Source organism: Glandiceps talaboti, chromosome 1 (assembly GCF_964340395.1).
Source record: "Glandiceps talaboti chromosome 1, keGlaTala1.1, whole genome shotgun sequence".
Classification (NCBI taxonomy): Eukaryota; Metazoa; Hemichordata; class Enteropneusta; family Spengelidae; genus Glandiceps; species Glandiceps talaboti.
Genome location: NC_135549.1, coordinates 21,213,085 through 21,224,643, shown reverse-complemented (window position 1 = coordinate 21,224,643; position 11,559 = coordinate 21,213,085). Strand labels below are relative to the sequence as shown.

The 11,559-nt window shown below is 34.3% G+C and overlaps 1 protein-coding gene across 1 annotated transcript; it reads right to left on the bottom strand.

The window, feature by feature from the left end:
- Positions 1 to 427: 427 nt before the first annotated feature.
- On the bottom strand, positions 428 to 11,512 carry LOC144441143 (voltage-dependent calcium channel subunit alpha-2/delta-1-like). Its single transcript, XM_078130683.1, has 13 exons — positions 11,328 to 11,512; positions 10,139 to 10,261; positions 9,380 to 9,471; positions 8,566 to 8,644; positions 7,766 to 7,983; positions 6,788 to 6,891; positions 5,990 to 6,195; positions 5,406 to 5,492; positions 4,649 to 4,797; positions 3,649 to 3,755; positions 3,113 to 3,286; positions 1,699 to 1,803; positions 428 to 885 (listed from the first exon to the last, which is right to left on the bottom strand). The coding sequence occupies exons 1-13, from the start codon at positions 11,495 to 11,497 to the stop codon at positions 751 to 753; spliced, it is 1,749 nt and encodes a 582-aa protein (XP_077986809.1). The 5' UTR covers positions 11,498 to 11,512; the 3' UTR covers positions 428 to 750.
- Between the last annotated feature and the right edge of the window lie 47 nt (positions 11,513 to 11,559).

The following is an 11,559-nucleotide window of genomic DNA, read 5'->3' as shown; positions in this document are numbered from 1 at the left end:
ACTGACCTGCACTATCTAGAGGTTGAGTGATGTGTGAGGGCACCCTGTCATGGCATAACTATGTGTCCTCACAGACTAGAGTAAGAATTCTCAGAAAGGAACTGATTTTGATTAAAAAATTATTGTCTGTGTGAAATTCAAAATTGTATCATGATTATGTGTAAATTGTTGATACAAAATGATGAAACCTTCGATTTAATTCTTAGTATAAAATAAACCCTCATTAGACTAAATAATTCACCAAGCAACACATAATTTTCTCTTTTATGTTTGCACTTTTTGTGTTTAACTCAAGTGTTAAAATATGCAAAACCTACTCAGAGTACCTCCATTAAACATTTGACCATAGACAGTGGAAGAGAAATGATCCCTTCCACTGTCTACCCCCCCCCCCCCCCCCCAACTGTCTATTATTTGTCTCGCTGACAGAAACATGCTTATGATCACTTCAATGTAAATGTTAATACTTAAAGTTACAATATTATTAATACTCTCATTTTGTTACTGGGATAAACCTTGGCAAAAAACATTGTCTTGATTTTACTAACATATTGACTGGATGAATCTGTGGCTACACTACACTTGATCATTCTAAATGACTTTATCAGAATCACAGATTCAATCGGCAGACAGGCTTATAGTTTGGCAAACTGTGACCTTGTACTTATTACTACACTGCCAAGATATTGTCTCTTGACATGATAGCACCAGTAACATTTTTTTCCCTTCAGTTCAGGTGACAAATGTGTATTACCTCCTGACTGCAGCAATTTCAAGTAATAGAATTAAAAAGGCTCTTCCCAAAAAGCTAAATCTACTGAGGTAGCTTGTGTTGGCTGAAGATGCAGGACATGGTTCATTGTAGCTGGTGCAACATGAGTTTTCCTGAAAAGACAAAAATGTACACTTACAAATTCAATTTAAGTAATGTTATGAAACACAGACTATTTACAATCATAATGACTGCAATAAACATAATAGTAACTCCAAAAACAGAAAGAACACCAGATTGAATTGAATGCTGCTTTCAATATAGTAAGAACACATTCTTGTACCATGACTGAGGCTTCTTATTACTTACAAGTAACATTTCGTCTGTTCAGGTCAACAGGGCTTTGTCAAACTATCTGTATACTGCTATCACTATGATTTACTGACCAGGTGAACATGTTTTAATGATGCTTGCAATTATAGTTCTGTTCTGATTATGTCACAATCATAACCACTGCTTTTAGGTTTACAAAATCCATCACAGTTTGTAGCTGATAGGGTAGTAAGCGTAGGTGTGGACACTGAAGGGCTAGTAATATCCCCTTAAAATTATGACGCATTTAAAACTACTGAGATGATTATAGCCTTGCTACAAAGACAATTACTCAATGTAAGAATGAGACCCCCCAAGTCAATCATTATTAATTCATGTATCTTTCTTCTTCTGGTAAGTTGTGTGTTCTCTTTCGTTAGAAATACATGGTGTAAGCAATACCTTGTACAAAACACAATTTAAACAGTAATCCATTTCGTTGGACTGCTAACAAAAAAAATACATGTAACCTGTAAAGGGCAAATGGTTGTCATTTTTTCATATCACGAAAAATTTCCTTTGATCCATAGATCACAGATGGTGGTTTTGTCATAATATTTTAAATTAGTTTATTGTTAAAATTTTTCCTTTTTATTAAGTCTGCATATCCTTACCACAAAATCTTGTTTTTCAGCACTGTCTTGTTGACACTGAGATGTATACATACTGGGGTAAGCTGTGCTATCAGGACATGGATCCATACTTGGAAGACCACAAGTCTGTCAAATATTAAAGGAATTCAGAACAACAGTGGTTTTACGTGTAGTGTGCATGTACAACACTAATGGGGTGAATTTTGTTGAATGAATGTTATATGTCTAATGTAATAAAGTATATACAACATGATGTCAAAATACCTACAGCCACATACTATACATCGTAGTTAAAGGGGAACACCACTCCAGGAAATAAGGGCATATCCATAAATTATGGGTTTTGGAGAGACGTTTCATGAATTTACATCACCAACAATCACTTACGATTTCATGAAAAATATCAAGTTGATCATGTGCCTTTAACATAGGGTATCTCTACTAAGGGACACATTACCTAATATGGGAGGCAGCAGAAATTTATTCATGGTTGAACAATGAATATTCATGAGATATTTTACACAGAAGGGAATAAGCATTTAAGAGTCACACAGTGGCATTCCTCTTAATCACATTTCCTCTGAGCCTCCTCTCTGATCAGTGAACATAAAATGAAAGTAAATTAAAGGGAACGGATGCCTTATTATTATTAATTCAATTATTTATTCACCTTGAGCATTACTGCCTTGTGAATTCACTATGTGTCAATAAAAACGCAGATGTTAAATATTAAGATAAAATGCATTGGTTTCGATCATTCACTTTCAGTTATCAGTACAGAGCTGGCATCAATCCAAAATGAAAGTACAGTAGAAAACACTGCAAGCACTCATGCAAGTACCCCTGAGTACCCACACTTGCACTCAGCGACATGGGATTCTGTTATTATTACATAGTTTATCTGATACAACAAATTTCTGTAAAAATGACACTACAAAATCACATGCTTTCATGTAAATGAATTTTCGCATCCTCATTTGTGTATGTAACAGTATGATTTGCATGCAGGCATGCAATGATGTTTTTCGGTATTGCACTGCTGTGCAAATACCAATATTATGCATGTAAAGCAGTGCAATAATCTCTGATACATACATGTAATAATGAAACATAGTTGCATACTTTTATGCAGATGAGCATGCAAGTATTCAATGTACATGAAATGAAGTCCACACACAGTTACAATTTTACAAAATTTGTTGATGTGGTTATTATATATCATATACTGACAGAATGTTAAGTCCCCCTTGACATGTGAGTGATGGAGTGTATACTTGCAGTATTTATACTCGTACTTGCAGTGTTTTCTACTGTACTTTCACTTGCTTCACTCATGGAAGTACAGCCATAGAGTACACCACTAGCGCTCACAAAAAACGCAAACACTGCAGTATGCAACACTTGTAATTGTGCATCACATCACACTAGCACTCACCAATGCCGATGAATTCTGACATATTCTATCATAATTTCTTTTGTATGAGATCACTCCTTGGTTGTATTCTTTCAGTCTGAGTAATTCAATTTCACAATTGTCATACACTTCTATAGTTGGACAGTGTCTATTTCTACTGTTTATTTCCCTCAGGACATCGTCTCTTGTAAATCTCTGATGACAGGGAAAAGAAGAAAAAGGGGTATAATTAATAAACTATTTAACGCATGACAATAATTTGATGTGAATGGTATATCATAGCAATCTGATTAAAATCTGACCAAGGCTTAATTTGTTTTACTGACTGACTTCATATCCGATGTGCTGTGCTTGGTATTCGCACCAGCTCTTCTGTATATATATGTTAGGTATTAAACCATGCATGAGCCAGGTTCAACAAAAAATATGGAATTTTATGGTTGTTCTACATCATGGCAATGCACGTCTATGTCACAACAACGCATGTGTGTCTACATCTTTGGTTCTGATGTGCTTGAAATAATGACTGAATACGACTGAAATCATGATTTACCTACCTGTGTTAAATTTTGAAGTGATAAATCAATACCAACAACACCAATGAATGTTGATGGCGTTGTACTATTATCATAAACTGACTTGGCACCTGTTATTACTTCATCTACTATGAACAAAGTTAAAACAAAACAAAACAGAGAGGGAAAAAAACGAAATTACATTTTGAAATATATTGTATTTATGACTTATTCGATGCCAGTGCCACAAGAATATATTGAGTTAGATATTTCATTGATACAATGAGAGGATCTGGGGTGACTGAAATCAGGTTTTCTTTTAACACTAAAATCTACAAATCTATCTACACAGCATGTATACCTTCAGAATTACACTGACCAGCATTAGAAATACTATACAGCATCAGGAGCTGTGACAATTACAAACTGATGTTATTGGTCACATGTAATTTGTTCAGTATATATCACATATAGATACATGAAACCAAAACCTGCACAGAATTATATATGATAATTGACTGTCAACAATATACAAATCTGCCTCAATGACACAGACCCAAAACTAGTTATTTCTCAACAGTGATGTTGGTATTCTGTATCAATAAAGTATATGGCCCATCAACTTAGGCTAAATCTGATGAATTGTAAAACATTAATATGTATATGCCCCCTATGGTACATGTACATTTATATTACCTCAGTACCCAGCTCTGTGTGCCCTCTAAGGCTCTAAGCCAATTTGACGTGCCACTGATTCACACAACTTCTAGTGACACAACAAAATTTGGTGTTCCCCTATCTCTTATGTGGAGACTCACAAGAAATGTCAGTTTTCATCATTTTGACTCACAACAACAAAATTTGGCTTATCATTAGAGGGCACTAACCCTGATTGAGTGAAATTGACTTGTACATACAGGTATGTTATCAATATGGTTGGACACACACAGATGCATAGACAGACAGGAGTCATGCTTATATGGCCCCCTCAACGCCTAACAAAATCACTCTACACAAACATGTGCCTAATATTGAACAATACCTGCTCCAAATGAGTCCATATATGGTGCACTCCACATGACAGCACTGCCACCTTTATGTAATGTACCATAGTAGTCATAATATTGGCCAAGCTGTTCTTGAAGACGTTCTGTTTCACTGACCTCAATATGAGTCCATACACCATCAGCACTACAAGTATGAAGAACACAATACTTCTATTTAAATGACAATACTGACAATTAAACAAAAAACGTGGTTCCAGTATTACAAATCAATCTCAATTCAAAGTAGACTGTAATGACATCATTGGTCTGGGCTTATCAGCCTGCCTTAGTAGTCCTTTTGAGGAAAGGGAGATTAGACTGCGCCCACAACGGCCGATCTGCTAGTCTAAATCCGAAGCTGATAATTTCATATACAGAGCTAACATTTCAGGATTCCCTTCATTGGAGTCCTCATAGTGTGGGGAAAATTATTATGAATTAGAATGGATTAGGGTATTTAAACAGAATGATTCATTTGGTGGTAGGGTATATCTACATCATGTCTCTTTAAAACTGTACATATCACATTACAAATCTAGGAAAAAATTTCACTCCAACAAGTAAATTATTTTCCAGTCCAAGTTTATCATACTGAAGAACTACCTGACATTTCCATTCACATGAATCTGTATATGTTGGAATCATGTACATGATCATACACAAATTACAACTTGTATGTGGCACTGTGTACAACAATATCCTATATATCTCTGTTTCTAGAATAATACAATTACTCCAGTTACTCATACTTACTTGCATGCTACCTGCTTGGTGATTTCCTTTTTGGCAAATGGTCCTATGGAATATGTGAAAATGGTGGCAATCTTTTTTCCCCTGGAACTGGAAAAGACACAACTTTAGTAAAAAATATCTGTATTTCACTAGTACTGCCTAATAAACTTTGTTGACACTAAGTATTGACAGCTTGAACAGATATACCTGAAGAGTTTCTGTCTTCAACAGTGGCCTTCGGGTGAAACTAGCATGAGGTAAAATGCTATTGCAGGTAGTGAGAATTACCACAATACTAGTACCTCTTTATACTGACTTTCACATTGAGCTAAGATGTTGAAGAGATTTAAAATTTGTGTCTGATAGGATCATGTGCCTCCAGGAACACTTGGATGTGGGTCACACAGAGGTCACGACAGTGGCAAATCAGTATAAATGACATTCTTACATTTATCATCAAAATATTTTAGTTACATGCAACTTACAAGTTTTCTTTATCAGAATCTGAAAATAATGGAATGGGTGTGATTACAGTGTACTCCCTCTCTAAAATGTAACTTATAAATGGATATAACATATCTGTTGAATAATAACACCAAACTTACTCAGTGTTCATCTGTTGTACCACTTTACTCAGCTTAACAGCATTTTGTTCTCCCCTTGTAGGTTCACCATCAGTCAGGAACAGAATAGTTTTGTGACATGACGCTGTCCTACCAACTCTAACTGATCTATCAAAGACGTCAAACGCTAGACGAAAGCCTGCCTCAAAGTTGGTATGCATGCCAAGGTCCACATTACTGACTGCAGTCTGTGTATTGTTAAAGATAGGGTATATGAGAGGGTGAACTACACAAACTAGTTGGGCAGAACTGCTAGAAGGCATACATGTAGATCAATTAAGCCAAATCGATGGCACATTCCAATTTTACCATGTTGAAAACTTACATTGCCAAAGTACTTGAGATTACCACTGACATTACACTGCCCAAAATATGACCCAATGTTTTGTATGTGTACTTAAGATTCATAGCTGTACAATGATGTCATGATATTTCAGAATTATCAATTCATTATAATCTACTTGTATAATTACGTACTTTACTGGACACTGAACTGAGCCCATCATACAAGGTCAACATATGAAACCCCAAATGAAAGTAAAAAAGGACTTAGTCTAATAAATGTTACATGCCTGAGTTCACATCACATTGTCTACAAGTATAAACTAATATCTCATAAGAACTTTTATCTCCATGAAACACACTAATCTTCTTGGTATTTACTATAATTCAACTGCATTACTACACAGAATCATTGGGGTTTTTCTCATACAGCTATTATTATACAGTATACTAGAAATTTGAGGAAATAATGTTTAATATATTGTCAGCATTTCTTACCACAAGCTCTTCCACATTCTCTCTAGTTGCTTGAACCAATGTGTTTTTACTTTGGATCGTGATTTGTTTGGCTTCAGTAGAAAATCCAACAACAGCTACATAATCTATATGAAAAATACACAAAACAAATGAATAATGTGCCCATACAATACATGTCAGCAAACAAATTCGTGTCTTGTGACAAGTTTTGGCCCGCTATGACTTTGAAATGTTTTAGACACTCCGTGAATGGGCAAGTAATAATACTTTGTTTCCATTAGTCTGATTATACATTCAAGAGAAACAACAAAAAATACTGAAGAACAACAAAACAATGAATATTTAATATAGAAATCATGAGTGCTTATTCCATTCAGTGTAAAATACATCTCATGAATATTCATTGTGTAACTATGAATATATTATTTTTGATAACTCCCATGATGCAATGACCCACACCAAAGATACCCTATAAATTCACAAGATCAACCTGATGTTTCTCTGAAATCACAAATAATTGTAGGCAGTGTTCCCTCTAAGTTTTTTGAGATCGAGCAATTTAAGGAGAAGGGTAATCCCCCTTTCGGCCGTAGGGAGGAAGCAAAATCATACGTCTATTTGCAATATGAAGCTAACACTTTTTACCTGCTCTTGGATGCTGAATAGAAAGAAATAAAACTCTATGACAACATTTCATTTAATCATTAATTATACTTTATTTGTATATATTTTCTGTTTCATTCTTGATGCTTGAACATAAGGTTGAGTAAAACATGAAATTTGACTGCGAGAGCAGACAGAGACCTTGCACAAATAAGCCTTAGTGAAAACACTGATTATAGATGATGTAAAATCATGGATATGACTCTCCAGAATCAATAGTTTATGAAAATATACCTTTATTTCTTGGAATGGCATTTCCCTTTACAGAGACTAAGAGGAACATGTTAATCAATGCTCATCTTTTCATAGATTATATTATGATATATTTGCACTTACCTACAGAATTCATTGTTCTTAGTACATTATACACAGCTTCTTGGGCTGTAGTGATAAGTGATTTTGAGTTACCATTATATTCTGGTACGTAAGCCATGGAATCACTAGTATCTAATAGTATAATGACATCTTTGGGACCGGTTGTTGTGGATACGTACCAAAATTTTGATCTCGGGTCAAAATCATAACACTTCTCTTGAGCCAATGCTGGGAACACTCTGTCAAAAAGATGATGACAAAACATTTTACGTTCTTACTATATCTATTAAATGTTTTCTCTACAAGTTGTTTCTCTATTTACATTTGACTAGCACTGTAAAATTTGATTCTTTCTGAATTCCATTTTTTTCCCTTTGATCAAAATGGTGTATTGATTCATTAATCTTTGGTTGATTTCACCACTTGTGTTTATCTTTCACTTGCTTGTGGAATAAAAAGTTAAGTTTTAATGAAAGCTAGGAAGTGTGTCTTCCAAATGATGAGTGCTTTTACTTCAGTTTGGATCCCTTATTACTACGCATAGATGAAACGCAAGTTTGTGCTTTCATGACTTTCTTATGAGAGACAAGAATAGAAAATAGTAAATTAATATTCTTTGACAAGATTAGTATTGGACTGTAAGGTACGCCATGGCAGGGCGACATGATGTATCTTACAGCCTAAATTAATAATTGTTCCAGATCAATCTTTCATGAAATGAACTGCAGAATAAACATTTATATAAAATACCAAATTTGGTTGATGTACTGTACATTGAAATATTATTATGTTGAATATTAAGTGAATGTAAAAACACAAACCTGAATAATCCTGTACGACTTGCATAAAACTGCCATTTTACAGCAGGATCAGAATTCTCCTTAAACGTTTCATCTAAATCTGTTAGAAAAATTAAAAAAATATTTGGTTCTAAAGGCTAGGTTGAGGTAAGTACATAAACCAATGAACTTTGATGCAAATTTCCTACAGTACTACACAGATAATTGTGTATGCCTACAACAACAAGACATCATTTATGTGATTGTTTCCCTTCAACTTTATACTCTTCAGTTTCAGTACTTGGCAATTTCCTGACAACAAAGTTTGGAATAAAAATTGTCACTTTATTGACTCAATCTAGCTTCATTTTGGAGGAAAAACATACAAAATAATCCTTACAAAATTATTATTATTTTTTCATTACTTCTTTTTTCAAATAAGTAGTTATACAAATGATTTGGGAAGGAAAGAGCCAAGTAGTAATCTGAAGCTGAATTGGTCAAAGTTGACAGACAGACAGACAGACAGACAGACAGACAGAGACAGAGAGACAGAGAGACAGACAGACAGACAGAGACAGACAGACAGACAGACAGACAGACAGACAGACAGACAGACAGACAGACAGATAGATAGATAGACAGACAGACAGTGTCTATCTCTTTAGCTTCCCCTTTGGTCACTACATTAAAGTTTTGATGGGAAAATGCCTTCACTTTTACCCTTTCCTACTAATTTTTTCTCAAAGACACAAGAAAGCTATTATAATAGTGTTATGGATGTCTTCATATTACCATCTAAGGATGAAATTATAATGTTGTATAAAGAAGACAATGATGTAATATGTTAACTTACCCCTGGACCAACATCTGTCTACTATAACATTATCAGTACATGTGTCCTCTTGACTTGGAGTACGCACAGTAGAAAACCCTGAATTCAATTTTCTAAAATATTAGAAAGGTGAAATTTTAGTGTATAGTATACCTAGACCTTACAAATATCTTGTTACATGTAAAATTTGAAATGCAATACTTTATCACATGTTTATGATTTATGGATAAAAACAAGATTAGTAGGTACCAAAATAAATTCATTTTTGGGGGGGTTGTTGTTGTTGTTTTGGGCTAGTTTTTTTCTTTTCTTTTTTTTCTTTTTTTTTGGGGGGGGGTCTTCATAAATAAAACATCAGTTTTATTACAGGTAACTGAGGTCAAATACCAACACGACAATTTACAGAGTCTTCTTTGGAGCATAAATCCTTATTTGCATATTCACCAACTCAATCATTTTGTCCTCAACAATTGCTTCACTTAAGTTAATATCATTATAGACACTATTATGCTTTCTGAATCTTTACGGCATACATGAATCTTGGCCATCAGCACAGCAGTTTTTGACTTCATCTGTTCACACACTTGCCGCACACCGATTACTATTATTAGCAATACATGAACTTTCATTCTGTTGCACCACCATGAGTTTGTAAACTTCAATAGTATAAATTACACATGGACTGCCCATATGTCCATTATCTCTGTAGTAAGGACAATCTACAGATATATGAAAATGTGAAGTCAAGTATATGACAACATATCATCTGAGTACAAGTACCTGTTTGTACATAGTTGACAACCTTGGCTTGTAAGTACAGCGCCCCCATGAGTCGTAGAACAAAATGATGTGCTACTCTCTGATGTTGCTGATATATCGTTGGTTGCACAGGAAAATTCATTTCTGCAAAATCAAAGGAAGTATATGTTGGAATAAACAAACAAAATATCAGGGTTTGTAAAGTCAAAAAATTAATCACAGTCCAAACTACATTTTGAAAGCAAAATTTTGATTTTCATTCAGGAATGTTTCAAGTTAATTTTGAAAACTATTCAGCCTAAGAAGTTCAAACCAATTTCCTGTAAACATATTTTGCATAAAAATATTCACTATTTATAACTTTTTTTTTCACCTACTTAACTTTATTTTGGATTGATAGCATTATACACAATAAATATAATTTAGCCAATTTTGTTCAAATAACAAAATAAACACACCTGACAACTACTTGATACAGAAATTGAAATATACATCTTTTAGTTATGTTATTTATTTATTTCACTTTTTGGTAGTAAATGGGTCAGAGTCAACAAAATTTTCCATATCTTCTGACTATCAACTTTATATGTTATCATTTTCAAGCAAAAATGTTGACTTCATTTCTACAAACTGTAAAAAATTAATTTGATAGTTTGATCTTTTACCATAAGTTTTCTGGGTCTATAAAATATGTCCAATTTGAATATGAATAACTATTAAAGTCTAAAGTAATTGCACTATGTAAGACAACAGTTTGTTAATAATAATATATTCATGATATTACGACCTTGCATCAATACAATACATGTAATTTGCATCAGTACTGTTACATAAATACCAAAATGGTGAAATGGCATCTACAATGCATTGTAACCGCAGAGCATTGCATGTACTCGTCCTGCTTGCACACGGAGTAAGTGGTCCCTTCCTCCTCTGCACACGCGTGCATCGACTGCAAGCAGAACTATGCATGCATATGATTTATATCACCTATGTTTAATCATGGATGTACCATGGTTTAATTAACTTACAAGTAATTAAAAGTCAATAAGTATTGTTTTCTTACTTTGCATTTGACATGGATGATCATTTACAGACTTCGACCAAAATATTTCCTTATTCAAATATTGCGACCAAATCTACTAGTCAATCATCAATCAGTCACAATGGTATGAATCATCTGGTGGAGAGAGCTGTCACTTTTACTTACCTGGTGGTCGTGCAGTCTTCGACACATCGATTTCTAAACAGACCAGTCGCTCGGCTGACAAGTCGAGATATTTCGTTTTCCTTACTTTGTAAATATTCTTGCAGCGTGTTGCTAGCAGTGACGGGAAGGAGAGATATCGTCAAAATCACGGAGAAGACTCCGATAGCCATCCACTTCCTGGTCGACTTGCCGACCATTTTCAAAATAACCTCGTACGCAATTGTTTTTGACA